Here is a 14,125-nt window from a genome sequence, read left to right on the forward strand (position 1 = left end):
CTGGTCCTTTTGGGCCCCATCTGGCAGGAATGTCCACTCTGCTCCTTTTCCCCAGCGGAGCTGGCTGTTGCACGCAGCCGGGCAGAGCCCTCTCCCCATCCCAGGAGAGAGATGAGCTCAGCAGAGCCCAGACCAGCCTTTCTCCAGGAGCTTGGGGGGCTGATGATGGAGTGCAGAGGGGACTGGAGGGACACATGGCTTCTGGTGGGGCAGAGGGGATGGAGAGGGAGAAGCTGGGAAGGAACATTCTTTCAGGGGGATGGAAAAGCAAAGGATGATGGAGGGATGGGTACTATGGCTTATGGAGGAAGGGCAGAATAAGGGGGACCCCGGGTCGATTGACTGCAGGCGAGCTGGATCAAGCGCAATTTGGGGGTACGGCTGCGCAGTGTGGCTGGAGGGTCCATGGCTGGCGGGACCCCTGCGAGGGGACCGGGCACGGGGGACTGAAGGGCGACTATGGGCCGGGCTGGGGCCGGGGAGGGATGTGGCGGGGCCGGGGCCGGGGCCGGGGAGGGATGTGGCGGGGCCGGGGCCGGGGCCGGGACCGGGGCGGGATGTGGCGGGGCCGCCCCGCGGCGAGGCGGAGCCGGCAGCCGCGCCCGGCGGGAGCGCGGCGGGACGCGGAGCAGCCCCCGAGGATGGGGCGAGCGGCGGCAGGTGAGGCCGGGCAGGGCACGGGGGGCACGGCCGTGGCTCCGGGGATCGCTCGCTGCCCGCGGGCGCCCGGCCGGAGCAGCGGGACGGCGCCGGAGAGCCGGCCCGGGGCTGGCGGGGGACGGTGGCACCGGAGGACGGCTCCGGGAGGACCCGCGGCGAGCGGGTCCTTTCGCGGTGGGGAGGAGAAGTGGGGTTCACTTTCCCCGGCCGGGAGGGCTGGAGAAAGGGAGTGGGAGGGCGGGTCGCGCAGAGAGTCACCGTCCCCTCTGCTCGCCCCGCAGGAGCCGGGCTGGGCGCTGTGTCCCTCTGGGGCAGCCTCCTGCTCGCTGCCGGCCTTGCCCTCGACCCGGCACCGCCGATCTGCAACTGCTCGGAGCTCATGGACTACCAGGCTTTCCGGGAGGCTCCGCTCCCTGAGAGCTGCTGCCTCAACTTCACCAGCTCCAACATCACCCACCTGGACTGGGGTGCGCTGGTGGGGGTGCAGGGGCTGCGGGAGCTCTACCTCTCTCACTGCAGCATCAAGGCCATCAGCAACGCACGGGGAGTCCCTCCTGCCTTGGAAATCTTACACTTAAGTCACAACCTGCTGGAAAGTCTCCCTGGAAGCTTTCTAGAAAATGCCCCTAATTTGAGGGTTCTTTATCTGGACAGCAACCAGCTTCAGGAGCTACCCAGGTCCTTCCTGAAAGCATCTTCCCAGCTCCAGGAGGTCTACCTGGGCTTCAATGCCCTCACCTTCCTTCCTACCAGCCTCCTGAAGCCGTCCCTGCTCCAGCTTCAGCTCTCCAACAACAGCTGGGACTGCAGCTGCGCTTTGCTAACCAACCTGGAGGGTTGGTCCAGCCAGGCTGCTGAGGTGATCTGCCACACACCAGAGCACTACCACGGCGTGGGCCTCCAGAGCATCCCCCGGGACGAGCTGTGCCGCTCGCACGGCCTCACCGCCCTCTTCATCTGCGTGCCCCCTCTCCTCATCCTCACCAGCATCACTTGGTGCTTCTGCCGGCAAAAGAAAAAGACCAACTACAGCCTTCAGAGCAGGTCCCAGAGCCACCGGGCCATGGCAGAGAGGAGCAGTGTGCCGGTGCCTGCAGAACCCCACCACTACATCCCCTATGAGCTGCCTGCTGCTCCCTCCAAGACTGAGAAGAAAGTGCTGCTGGGGAAGCAGGTCGTGCTCCAGCCCTTCGTGGATCCACTGGAGAGTGGCAGAGACCTCTACGAAGAGGTGGAGATACAGGTGGGATCCCCCAGCAGTTCCCAGGTGCCATCCCATGAAGGGGAGCTGGGCACCTCAGCACCAAGGGCAGAGGAGCTGGGCAGTGAGCCAGAGGTGGACACTGTCAGCGTGAGCGAAGTCCTGAAGGACTCTGCTGACCGGGAGAAGATCTACATGAGTCAGTCAACCAGGTATTACAACCTGGTACCTGGTATCGAGCTGGAGGACTCAGACAACCTGGAGTATGAGACCATTGACCTGCACTGATGCCAGGACTTGGGCTGTGTCTGGGACACACCAGCAGGATGACAGAGGTCAGGCAGGAGTGAAAGCCACCAGAGCAGGAGAGGTGTGCTTTGTCCTGCCATGGCTTACACTGCTGTCTGTAAAGCTGCACCCCCAAATACCCATCCCTTCCTCCGTGCTATCATGTGAACCCCTCGCTTGCCATGTGCTGCAGCTGGGCAAGGTGCAAGGGTGCTTCAGGCTCTGGGGACCCTGCCACAGGCCGGTGGTGCCTGAGGAAGGACATGGAGGGAAGGTGGGGGCTGCTTTTGGGGATCAAGTGGTGATGCTGTGTGTGTGCGCCAGACCCGCTGATCAGAGCTTCCTCTCTCGTTGGAGGCAGATGGTCTGGCATAGACCTGCTGCTCTCCAACCTGCAGAGAACATGGTCTGTAGACATGAAACAGGGCTGGCCCTGCCTGTGTGTTCTGCAGGAAGTGTCACATTTGGACAGGGTGCCCTGAGCTTGTCAGGGGAATCTTGTGGTGGCTCTGCCTGCTGCCCACCCCACACCCCACACCGGCACAAGGACTTGAAACAGTCAATGCACACGTGCTGCTTCATGGTGTGTGTGTGCACGCTTGTGGGAGCGAGTGTGTGAAGTGCACACACACACACAGGGCAGCATCAGAGGGGGCCCCTTGCCCCGGCCCTGTAGGCTCCAGCTCTGTTAGAAATATATCATTTTACCCCTGGCAGTGTGGCTCCATTCCTTTGTGTTTTGGGGTAGTGGGAAGCAAACCAGTGGGATGTGGGGACTGCAGGCATGGTGGACTTCACTCCTAGCCCATCTACCCTCCCATGCCCTGGGTGATGGCCCAGTGAGGGTCTTGCCCAGTAACCCTGGCAGAGCAGGGCTGGGCACTGGCTAAAGGCAGGTAACAGGAAACAACACGGGTGGGGAAAGTGTCAGCCTGCTGTAAATGCCACAGAACAGATCCTGAACAAAATAAAAACTTGTGTGGCCCCTGGGAGCAGGGCAAAGGCTGGGGGTGCTGTAAATCACTGTCCAATACAGGCACCCCCAGCAATCCTCACCGAGGGTGCTCCAGCCCTTCTCTGTGGTTGTGGGGGGCACCACTGAGTCCTGCTCCTCCTGCCCAGGAGCAGTCTCCAGGCTGGAAGCTGCATTGGCCACCCCGTCTGCTCTTGGAGCCGAGCTGGGCCCGGTGCCCAGGCAGGAAGGGAGGGAGCTGGGCAGGGCAGGACGCGGTGCTCGGCCGGCAGAGGAAGTGGTGTTTCCTGCAGTGCAGTGGGGCTTCCAGCAGCCCATGGTGGGACTGCTCAGTCCTAGCACTGCTCAGTCCCAGCCCCACCTGGCCTGGGGACGAGGATGGGGTGGTTTCCCTTCATGTCTCCTGTCACTCATGGATGTTTCCCACTGTTTTATATCCAGCTGGACTTCTTCCTTCCCTGCTCTCTCCTGGGCCCTGGGAAAGTATCCCAGCCTTTAATATCCCTCCATGACTCTCTGCCAAGTACTATATCCAGGGCATCTCAGTGTTCCCTGGCTCATGACACCCCCACATCCCCACAGGGACAGAGGGACCAGAAGCTGACACAGGGCAAAGGCAGGACAGGCAGGGTTAGCAGCTGTCTCCAGGGGCTACAGCCCACCCCATGGCTGCAGATTTTAACTAAGGCTAGCAACAGCTGCATTTTTCACTTGTGTGCCAGAAATGCCGGCAGCCCTTCCACGGGTGCCCCCTCTGCCCGTGTACTCTGGGGTCCTATTCCCAGGCTGCTGGGAACAGTGTAACCTCCTGTCCTTTCCCTCCTCATGAAGCCTGAATTCAGATGCCACAGTTGATGCAAAGGGGAGTGACCCAAATCAACCCACTGGGCCTTGTCCAGCCCCTGCTCTGGTACCTGCAGCCCCCACCCAAATCTGCACCTGTGACAGGTGGCAGGGAGGTGTGACCAAACCCAGTGTTCCCTGTTCTTTGTGACAGTCCTGGCAGTCAGACACGTGTTTTCCCTAAGAATATTAGTTTAAAAGTTCCCTTTCCTGCATGCCCCCTTTCCTTTAAAGCTCCCCCATTCCCTCAACAAGCCAGCCCTGCTTCTCTTCCACTGCTGTCCAGGTCACTGATGGACCTATTGAAGTGTAACCACAAGGTCATTTCCTGGGCTGGATCATGCCCTGTGAAAATACCCCGAAGTTAATACTATGTGGAGCTGAGAGAGCCACTCAACAGCAAGGAGCAGGACACAAAACACGTGACTTCACCTGGGTTATGCTGCAGCTGATTGTTTTATGAAAACAATTTTTTAAATTCAGACCCTCCACCAATCAGAAGTGGGTAAGGTCCTTAGCCCAGGCTTTTGCACTTCCAAAGCCTAGCCAGGCTAAAGCTGTGCTTAACTCCAGCCCCTGCCCATCACCTTCCTGGCTCAGTGCATAGGTTTGCCCACTTTCAGGCAGGTAAATCCCTGTGCCATCCATAGGGCTGTGCCTGCGCCACCTTGGGAGTGAAGCACCACACACGCCTGGCCAGCTGCCACTGCTTTGTTCCCATGTCACACCTCCAGTGCAGCTCCAGGTGCCTCTTTCCTTCCTGTGGGCAGTTGCCCTTGGCAGCTGTTTCTCAGAGCAGTAACTGTAAACAGCACACAGTGATGAGCCATAATCCTATTCATCAGGGGACAGGTTTATAATCCTGACACCAAGCCGGCATTTGCTCCATAAAGCCCGAGTTTCTCCATCTGTACAAAGTTCCCCAGAAACACCCTGAATGCTGTTTGCACTCTCTGGAGGATGACAGGAGAGAAGACAGACACTCATAGGAAGCAGCCGTGACACATCCCTGCCAAGTGCCCTTATCGGCTCTGCTCCACCTCTCTGGAAAGCAGGCGTTGCTGGAGAGCAGCGAAAGTTTACACCGGATCACTATGGAGAAGGAATGTGCTTGTGCAAACATCCCACCCAGGCCGGGTCCCACTGCCAGGGACTCCTGAACTGCAGCGGCACCCAGCTGGCCTGGGCTCTGCTCAGTGCCCGTGAGCACAGACCCAATCTGTGGGGTGGGCCAGTGCACATCCACACCACAAGCTGCTGTCCTGGTCACCAGGAACAGGCACCATCCTCCAACGCGTAGCTCGGGCATTGACACGTGCTCACCTCCCTTCCAGAAACACAGGATGAACCCACACTCCCCAGGGCACTCCTGCCGTTACACCTGACAAACGTGGCACAGCATCACAGGAAAAAAACTTAAACCCTCCCCCCCAACCAAGCTATTTGGGGCACAGAGAGTTGCATTCTTAAAGTGAGAGACTTGGGTCTCACCACAACTCTGCTTGGGGCAAGATGATCATGGGCCACCTGCTTCAGTTCAGAGATAACTGTGATGCTGGGGCTGCAGGAAGCCTGACGTGCACCAGTGATCCAATGGATAAACGAGGCCTTTGTGCAAATACACAAATGGGATGAAGTCTGTGGGGTGTTCACCTGACGGGCACAAGGTGTGTGAGCCTGGCCTGCCCTCAGATGGGCTCCCCCAATACCTGCACAAAGAGCAATGATTTATAGAGATTTATTTTCCTTAAGGACAGGAGCCTCTAGGAATGGCATCACCAAAACATCCAGAAAAGCTTTTGTTTGCCACAGCTTTCCAATTCCACAAGTGACAGGGCAGAAAGCTGGAGTTTGTATCCAGCTTTCGAAAGGGACAGACCATGACACAAGCCTGGCCCTTCTGCTAGAAGGAATTGATCTTGCACTGGAATGAGACCAAGGAGGTCAGGGAAAGACCAGCTGGTCACTGAACAGTGCCACCTACTTTGGTTAAGATACCAGATCCTGCAGGGAATTGTGCAACCAAGCAGGAAACACCAAAAGGGGCTGCTGGCCTGAACCAGGGGATGGGAGCTCACGTAATGTGGAAAGCAGAAGCACGAGTTAGCAGCTGCATAGGCTGAAGGTGTAATAGCCAAGTTTTCAGCTCATTTGCTCACCGACCTCTCCAACACTCCAACCACAGCACATGCTGACCTAACACAGCACAGGAACAGGGAGGGAAGGCAGACATTAGGAGCTCCCAGAAACCCGGAACTCTTAATGAGGGTGGACACTTGCACCTTTCCCCTGCTCACACATTTCTAATACTGAACATTCTCCACTTCTGCCAAAACTGACAACTCTCTTTCACACACATTTGGTCCCCTAAGTCACTTAGAACCCACAGAGATGTTTTTGTTGAGCACATGCAGGGTCAAGTTTTGCCTGAAGACATTAAGGGGCTCAGGGACTCCTAGCGGTCAATCTCCCTTCACATTTTACAAGGCAGGTGGAGCTACAGAAGCCTCCTGAATACTGTACACACAAATGAGCGCACAACCTGTTACGGTAGTAGACTCTTGGTTTTATTTGTCCTCTTAGCACAAGAGTTTTTATTCATTTGCCTTTTCTGGCCTTGATCTTCCTCAAATAGAACTCCAACTCCTTGCCTTCCAACACGTAGCCATCGGCTCGGCCACACTGTCCAGGTCTGGAGGCAATGCAGGCTGCAAGGAGAAGTCACCGTTAAAGCTTGGCAATTCCCCACCCCAGTGCACACACCAAAGAACAAACACTGCACAAAGCCCCTCTGAAGCAGCACGGATGAGCAGCTCATCAGTAACCATCACCAGCTCATGTGCCTTCGGCAGCACCCCCGCCTGAGGTACTCTGGAAGCGGCGTGGCTGCAGTCCCTAATGAAGTCCTCCTCAGATCTCCAAACTGTCATCGCTCGGGTTCAGTAGCAGAACTGGACAAAGGTCTCATCACCAGAAGACTTCAGAATGCTCAACTGTTTGCCAGAGCTCGGAACATCAAAGCTCTCGGATGCCTGCAGCACGTTTTTCTGACACACACGTGCTCATTTTGCAAGTCTTGAACCCCATTTCTTTCTCAAAGCCCCGAGAGGAATAATCAACTGCAGGAGCCTGGCTAGCCAGATTTCCCCATCCAGCCACAAATGGGGTATCTCTGGAGAAGATAAAAAAACAAGTTACATTAATGCTGCCTGGGACTCACCAAGTAGCTTTCCTTGCTGGAACTGCTCCTCAAGAATACTTGCTATCTTGGCATTCTTCTTCCGCTCATCGTATTTTTTCTGGATCTTCTTTGAACGCTTCTTGTTCAGTATCTCCTCCTCTTCAGGAGTCTAAACCCAAGATCAAAAGCAAAAAAACTGTTTAACAAATGGCCAGCTTCCACTAACACAGGTGTTTTCCAGTACCATGAAGGAAACCCTTGTATTCTCAGCACTGTACTGTCTTCAAAGTTACACCTGGCTGAGGTACAAATACTTTGATCTCACAGAACCAGGTGCTGCATTTCACTTTTGAGACCAAGAAATGCAGCATTGCTAACCAGAGTCACTGCTGACAACTGAGCACGGTGCCCTAGGGAAGGCTGTTCTCAAGTCAATGAAACCGCAAAGGCTTCCCTGGTGAATCAATCCTCCTGCAAAAAGCAGTGAACACTCTTTCCCTCTGCAGAAATAATGAAAGCAGTTGGGTGTGGCGCAAGTCCAGGCAGACGAGCTCTCCCCCTGCTTCTGCACTATACAGCACCCAAACAAGAAAACAAGAATTGCTTTGCTTTTAATGCAAAGATTAGCCTGAATGCTACATGTGGGGTTTTAAACACCTTCTAGCAATCTGGGGTTTGATTCTTAGATTAATGGCTCAGTGTAGTCTCAAGACACTTAAAAACACGCTGAAGTTCAATTAGCAATCCCCAAGCTTCTCACCAAAGCAATCACTGCCCAGCACAAGAACCAGACCTACAAAGTCTTCCTCAGCATCCTAAGTTGTCATCGCTCTCCCTTCAGTAGCAGAACTGGACAAAGGTATCATCATTAGAAGACAAAGATCTTGACAGGCAGGTCCTTGTGCACAAATGGGTGCAATGCTTCCGGGAGAGCTCCTGCTACTGAGCACTCTATTAAGAGAGCCAGACTTATTCTGGGAACTTATGGGAACACAACTCGGATAAGCAATGATAGCACTGCTGGGTACCCAACCCTATTCTGGAAGGCACTGTCTGTTCAGGGTGGATAACTGCCTCTGGCAGTGCAGGCTGCTCTGCCAGGAGCCGAAAGGACAAGCCCAGGCGTACCAGTTTGGCACCCTTCTTGCGTCCGAGGGGCAGGGCATAGTGGGCCTCGTACCACTGCCGGTATGGGGTGCTGTCGATGAGCACAATGCAGTTCTTCACCAGGGTCTTTGTCCGCACCAGCTCGTTGTTGGAAGCGTTGTACACAACATCAATAATTCTGGTCTTGCGAGTGCAGCCTTTCAAAAGAAGAGCATGAGTTCAGACCTACAGGGATCAGACGACTGAGTATACAGTTCACAGCATCTCACACATACCCTTTAAATAACTTTGCACTCAACATCCCATCCATACCCTCCAGCCTGCCTGGCACTGAATTCAATTTAACAAAAAGATGCATCTATTTTTTATCAGTCAAACTTTCTGGTGTTAGGACAGAAATCTACACCTGGAAATTAAACCCCTCCTCCATGAAAAAACAGGATCAGTGGCCTTGCTGGAACTCATCAAAAGTATCTAAGTAATTCTAGAAAATAAATTTCCAGACTGCAAGATCAGCAGATACCAACTAAGACTGCACATAGGGCTCAGCGCTGTATGCCCTAGCTAGAATTACTGGATTAAGCCATACTGAGTGGGACTGCCCTGCAACACATTCCAGAAACCACTTCTGTAGGATGAGGGTTTATGAATAAATTGAGAAGGGAAGCTGGTGTTTTCACCCTTCCAAGACCCAGCTGAAGCACACAGTCTTGGCTACTAGATTCGACTGTTTAGCAACCTGCCCTGAAAACAGCCCTCCACATACACAAAGATCGTGCAAAAGATGGGTCTCCTCCCTTCACTCATGTACCTTGTCCTTGTTGCAATTTACACTCAGCCTCTTCACATGTGCCATACTGACTGTAATGGCACTTTTCACTGCATAGACAATGCTCTGAGATAACTGAAGGCATGTCCTGTCCCCTCACACCATACAGGCCACTAACCCACCAATTTCCTTACTGTTGCTTTACTGTCCTACTCAGCAACACTGACTGGGCCCAGGCTCAAGTGATACTGTTGTCAGTTTGTAAAACAACGAAAACCCACCTTGCTCAGGGGAAATATGACAAAATACCCCTCTTGCTTCTGGGCTTCCCACTTCTGTTTGCTTAGCAAAGCAGAAATTTGAAATTGCACATGCTAATGTACCACTGTCCTAGGGTCAGGCCTTCTCACAAGCATCCTCAGCACCCTTCTCTGTTGCACATCACTTAACTTTTAGTAACCATATTCACTGATGAACAAAACTTGCATTTAAGAAGAACTACTCATATGTAGGATTTTAACCCCTCTTTAGCGGCCCTTCCCCATAAAATGTTAAGGGAAGCATGTCACTCAGTGTAACTATGACAATCCTGTCATGGTGAACTTAGTGGAAATCCAAGTCCCCTAAGGCCACGTAAGGTCAAAGTTATCATCATCACCATGCATGCTGCTTCAGCTGCCAGCTCTAGGATGTTCAATCCAAGCCCACAAATCCATGCTTGCATCCTTCTACTCTGCAGCAATACCACAGACCAACACAGGTTTCCCTTCCATGCAGCAGACTCACCACATACTTACATTCTGACCCCCAGGAGAAGTTGCCAACATCCAACCGAAGGGCTCGGTACTTCTTGTTTCCCCCACGAACCCTCACAGTATGAATCCGGCGTGGGCCAATCTGCAGTCAGAAACAAACACCAGGCTGGAATGGTGCTGGAATGTTGCACAGCCCTCACAGGAGCCCAGCACAGTCCTAACTCCAAAGGCAATGTGGTCAGTGTAACTATGACAAATCCCAGCATTGGCAGATACATTGAATGACCAGAACGGTCTGCTGCATCTACCTAAGGTGAAAGCTTCATCACTCCAATTGCCTTATTACAAAAACGTATCACTGCTTTCCATCAGCAGAGGGGCAAATGCCACCTTTTAGAGAAGCAGCGTCAGATATTCAACCCCACACCAAACAGCAGGTATTTAAACCTCTAATAGCACAAGAGAAGCAACTCGAGTTTGAAAACACCATTCTGACCGACCTCACCAATCACTCACCTTAGTGTTGGCGGGAGGTCGCCCCAACTCATACTTCCTCTTCTTATGGTAGGGCTTCCTCTTCCCCCCAGTCTTGCGACGCTTGTGCCAGTTGTCCCTGGAGATACCTGAATGGACAGCAGGGTGGTCAGAGACGGCCACGAGCCCACCCGGCTGCAGCAGCAGGGAGCGGTTCTGAGTCCTCAGCTCTCCAAGGTTGGTATCCGCACAGTGCACTCAGCCGAATGCAGCAGTTAGAGAAGCTTCATCATTGATACTCAGATCTGCCCCGAACACATCCCTTCCAGCAGAGCTATACAAAGCAGACGGGCCCCCTCTTCCGTGTGCTCTTTGGGAATTTGCCTCCCAACGTACCTCGCGTGCTGGGCACTCTCTGAGAAGGGCCCGATGCCGATCTGACAGGCACACTACAGCAATCATCCTACGCTACTGGCAGCATGCGGTAGGTCCGCTACAGGAAGGGACCCCCAGCCCACCTGTCCGCTGAGCCCCTACGAGAGACACCCCAAATCAACTCAGCCTGCTGGGTCCCCAACGGGGACCATCTCTTCAGGACACGCCGCCTCCCGCAAGGGCACGAGCTGCCAATTTGCTCAGTGCGCCACAACGCCACCCTGCACCCCTCCTGCTGGGTCCACTGAACGCTGTTTCACCTCACCCGCATCTGCTCATCTGCAACAGACACCGGGAGCGATCCCGGCGCTCGGGATGTGCAGGAAATCAAGGCACGGCGAGACGAGGCCGCCCGCCCCCATCATCCACCAGCCGCCATGTTGGGCCCGCTCACCCTCCCCCCCGCCAGCCGCTCGGCACTACGGCGGCCGCCCCCGAAGGCGGACGGCGAAGGCTAGCAGCAGCCCCCGCTCGTCACCCGGTGGGGGATCGGGGCGGAGGCGGTGGCGCAGCGGGCGGATGGCGGCGGATGTCGGCAGGCCCGGGTCCCCTCCACTCACCCATGGTGCGGCACCGGCGCAAAGAGGCGGGGCGGAAGCTCGCGGGGCGGGTTGGCGGGGCGAGCTCTCGCGATGCGTGACGTCACCGCGCCGCCAGCGCGAGGCGCACGCCGTTGCCTGGAGACGCGGCGGCGCCGAGGGGAGCCGGCGGACAATGGCGACGGCTCGCGGGGGCGGCGCTGCCCGCGGGCCCGGCACGGAGCGGGCATTGTCAGGGCTCTGTCTGCCGCAGGCCCGTCCCGCGGGTCACTGCGCGAACGCCTCCAGGCGGGGCCCAGGGCCCGGCGTCCCGCGAGCGAGCGCAACAGCCCTGGCGCACACGGGCTGTGGGTGGTGTACATACATTAGCATTCTAGGCGCTGGGTTCATTAGCATATCTCTCATTAATATGCAGATATATTTCCATACCCAGGGTGCATTGCGCGTCGGCGGAGCGGCCCCGGTCCCGTTTTCCGCCGCTGCTCCCCGGGGCTGCTGCGTTCGGGCGCGGGCTGGACCCGTGTGTGTGTCGCGGGAACAGACAGGGCCGGCGGGAGATCCAGGCAGCACGCGTGGAAAGTCGCCGTGTCCTAGAGAGGGACAGCTGAGGGACGGGGCGTGCGCGAGGGAGGGTGGGGGTATACTCTGGTTTCTCTTCAGATCGTATAAATCTTTCGCCTTTTACTAAAGATTTCCGTGGAGAGGAACAGGCACGAGTGTCGAGAAATTTTTTGAGGCTCTACTTCGGTAGAGCTACCCCTATTCTGGTTTAAAAATAGGTTTAATAACGTAGTTATCAGAGTATTTTAAATTTTGCACAGAGGCAAGAAAAAGAGAGAGGATAGGTATAATCAGGCGGATTTGATATGATACAACGTCGGTGGTAACTGGGTCCTCCACAATCATTTGTGTCCAGATTTCACGGGTGGGTTATGGGAATTAGCTGGATGGGTGCGGCCAGGGTGCTATGGGCTTTGACCTTATATCCAAATGGAGACAGGTGACAAACGCTAGGCTGTGCCTCAGGGCTGTGTCTTGGGACCGGCTGGGGCTTTTAATATCTTTATCAATGACACAGCGGGAGCGAGTGCACCCGCAGCCAGTTTGCAAGGTGAGTGGTGTGGGTGACACACCTCAAGGACAGGGTGCCATCTAGGGGGACCTGGACAAACCTGGGCCCACAAAAACCTCATGAAGTTCAACAAGTCCAAGTGCTTCGTGCTGGCCTTGGGTCTGGACAATCCCAGACATGAGAAGAACTGGAGAACACAGACCGGAAAACTCACTGAGAGCAGCCCTGCTGAGAAGGAAGTGAGGGTTCTTATGGGTGAAAAGTTGGACGTGAACCAAAAGTGAGCAGTTGCAGCCCAGAAAGCCAACTGCATCCTGGGCAGCAGGTCAAGGGAGGCAATCCTGCCCTTTTACTACTGAAGCCAGCTCTCTGGTCCCCAGTACAGAAAAGACACAGACATGCTGGAGCACATCCAGAGGAGGCTATGAAGATGATCTCAGAGGGCTGGAGCATCTCTCCTGTGAAGACAGGCTGAGGCAGCTGGAGTTGTTGAGCCTGGAAAAGAAAAGGCTCCGGAGAGATCTTATTGAGGCCTTCCAATACTTAAAGGGAGCCTATTAAAAAAAAAAAAAAAAAAAAAAAAAAAAAAAAAAAAGAAAGAAGACTTTTTACAAAGGAATGTAGTGATAGGGCAAGAGAGAACATTTTAAAATCAAAAGAATGAATATTAGAAAGGAATTCTTTAGGAATTCTTTACTGTGAGGATAGTGACGCACTAGAACAGGTTGCTGTGGGAAGCTGTGGCTGCCCTATCCCTGGAAGTGCTCAAGACCAGGATGGATAGGCTTTGAGCAATCTGGTCTAGTAGGTGTGCCTACCCATGGCACAGGGATGGGAACGAGATGATCTTTAAGGTCCCTTCCAACCCAGAGCATTCTGTGATTCTATTTTATTTTCCTTACAATATTTAATTTAATACTATTTTGCTTTTATTATTGAACTCCTTAGTCTCAAGCCACGAGTTTTTCACTTGTACCCCTCCCGCGGGATGGGGGCAGTGAGCGAGGGGCCCCACGGTCCCCAGCCGGGGTTAAAGCACGACGGGGATCCGAGAGCCCTGCTGGGGCTGAGTCCGCCCGCCCCGCCCCGTTCCCGGCCTGATTTGCATACCCAGAGTGCCCCGCGGTGCCGCCGGTGTCCGGTCCCGCTGCTGTCCGGCGCTGCGGCCGCTGTCCCGCCCTGGCTGCGGGGGCTGTCCGGCGTGTGTCCCCGGCGGTCGGGCCGGGAATGCCGGGCCGGGAATACGGGGCCGAGAGCGGCGCGGCGAGTGTCGCCCTGACTTTTGTGCCGGGAACCAGACGTGGGCTCTATGGGGGCGGAGAGTGAGGGTATACTCTGGTTTCTCTTCAGATCGTATAAATCTTTCGCCTTTTACTAAAGATTTCCGTGGAGAGGAACAAGTACGAGTGTCGAGAAATTTTTTGAGGCTCTACTTCGGTAGAGCTATCCCTATTCTGGTTTAAAAATAGATGAAGTAGTATGATTAAAGCACAAGGGGCTTGAAGCGCAAGAAAAAGTTGTATCGCTACTCTATGCCGAGAAAAACTACCGTGATCCAACTTCTGTGGGGTCTGCAGCTGCACCTCAATATTCCACCGGCACCGAGCTTGTCCTGCCCGACCGCAGCGAGAGTAACCCGCGGCCCTTCCCGAGAGCAATACCTCTGCCCGCCCCCAGCCGCACTCACACAGCAGGGCTGATCGCCTCCGTCTCCCTTCCCCGGGAGCAGCAGTCCGGCCCTCTCCCTGGGACTACATCTCCCGACAAACCCCCCCAGGTCCCGCCGCCTGGCCTGCCGGGAGATGTAGTCCCACGGGGACTCCCGGCA

General features: G+C 55.1%; 2 protein-coding genes, 1 long non-coding RNA gene and 7 other non-coding genes across 10 annotated transcripts; 3 read left to right on the forward strand and 7 right to left on the reverse strand.

The window, feature by feature from the left end:
• The first annotated feature begins 630 nt into the window (after positions 1 to 630).
• LOC120756781 (uncharacterized) lies at positions 631 to 2,792 on the forward strand. The gene is made up of 2 exons (XM_040073457.2): positions 631 to 660; positions 942 to 2,792. Exons 1-2 carry the CDS (start codon positions 642 to 644, stop codon positions 2,147 to 2,149), a joined length of 1,227 nt encoding a protein of 408 aa, XP_039929391.1. The 5' UTR covers positions 631 to 641; the 3' UTR covers positions 2,150 to 2,792.
• A 3,022-nt stretch (positions 2,793 to 5,814) lies between these two features.
• On the reverse strand, positions 5,815 to 5,944 carry LOC120756907 (small nucleolar RNA SNORA35). The gene has a single exon (XR_005702302.1). It is a non-coding gene; the product is annotated as a small nucleolar RNA SNORA35 (small nucleolar RNA).
• A 566-nt stretch (positions 5,945 to 6,510) lies between these two features.
• On the reverse strand, positions 6,511 to 11,300 carry RPS8 (ribosomal protein S8). Its single transcript, XM_040072680.2, has 6 exons — positions 11,247 to 11,300; positions 10,294 to 10,400; positions 9,820 to 9,919; positions 8,275 to 8,450; positions 7,186 to 7,315; positions 6,511 to 6,673 (listed from the first exon to the last, which is right to left on the reverse strand). Exons 1-6 carry the CDS (start codon positions 11,248 to 11,250, stop codon positions 6,564 to 6,566), a joined length of 627 nt encoding a protein of 208 aa, XP_039928614.1. The 5' UTR covers positions 11,251 to 11,300; the 3' UTR covers positions 6,511 to 6,563.
• Positions 6,871 to 6,942, reverse strand: LOC120756898 (small nucleolar RNA SNORD38). The gene has a single exon (XR_005702293.1). It is a non-coding gene; the product is annotated as a small nucleolar RNA SNORD38 (small nucleolar RNA).
• On the reverse strand, positions 7,949 to 8,021 carry LOC120756897 (small nucleolar RNA SNORD38). The gene has a single exon (XR_005702292.1). It is a non-coding gene; the product is annotated as a small nucleolar RNA SNORD38 (small nucleolar RNA).
• LOC120756899 (small nucleolar RNA SNORD46) lies at positions 10,010 to 10,113 on the reverse strand. The gene has a single exon (XR_005702294.1). It is a non-coding gene; the product is annotated as a small nucleolar RNA SNORD46 (small nucleolar RNA).
• LOC120756896 (small nucleolar RNA SNORD55/SNORD39) lies at positions 10,469 to 10,553 on the reverse strand. Its single transcript, XR_005702291.1, has one exon. It is a non-coding gene; the product is annotated as a small nucleolar RNA SNORD55/SNORD39 (small nucleolar RNA).
• Positions 11,301 to 11,865: 565 nt separating the features above from the next.
• LOC120756910 (U5 spliceosomal RNA) lies at positions 11,866 to 11,980 on the forward strand. Its single transcript, XR_005702306.1, has one exon. It is a non-coding gene; the product is annotated as a U5 spliceosomal RNA (small nuclear RNA).
• On the reverse strand, positions 11,953 to 14,123 carry LOC120756386 (uncharacterized). The gene is made up of 3 exons (XR_005702137.2): positions 13,985 to 14,123; positions 13,408 to 13,604; positions 11,953 to 12,851 (listed from the first exon to the last, which is right to left on the reverse strand). It is a non-coding gene; the product is annotated as an uncharacterized LOC120756386 (long non-coding RNA).
• LOC120756892 (U5 spliceosomal RNA) lies at positions 13,628 to 13,742 on the forward strand. The gene has a single exon (XR_005702287.1). It is a non-coding gene; the product is annotated as a U5 spliceosomal RNA (small nuclear RNA).
• Positions 14,124 to 14,125: the final 2 nt, after the last annotated feature.

The sequence above is a fragment of the Hirundo rustica genome, chromosome 9 (genome assembly GCF_015227805.2).
Source record: "Hirundo rustica isolate bHirRus1 chromosome 9, bHirRus1.pri.v3, whole genome shotgun sequence".
In the NCBI taxonomy this organism is placed as follows: domain Eukaryota; kingdom Metazoa; phylum Chordata; class Aves; order Passeriformes; family Hirundinidae; genus Hirundo; species Hirundo rustica.

Bases quoted from the DNA above. Each gene is read 5' to 3' on its own strand.
- RPS8 (XM_040072680.2), bottom strand. The intron at 9,920-10,293 runs GTGAGTGATTGG...TTCTGACTGCAG, and splicing joins GACCTCCCGCCAACACTAAG to ATTGGCCCACGCCGGATTCA. The intron at 6,674-7,185 runs GTGAGTCCCAGG...TTCTCCTTGCAG, and splicing joins CCAGCAAGGAAAGCTACTTG to CCTGCATTGCCTCCAGACCT.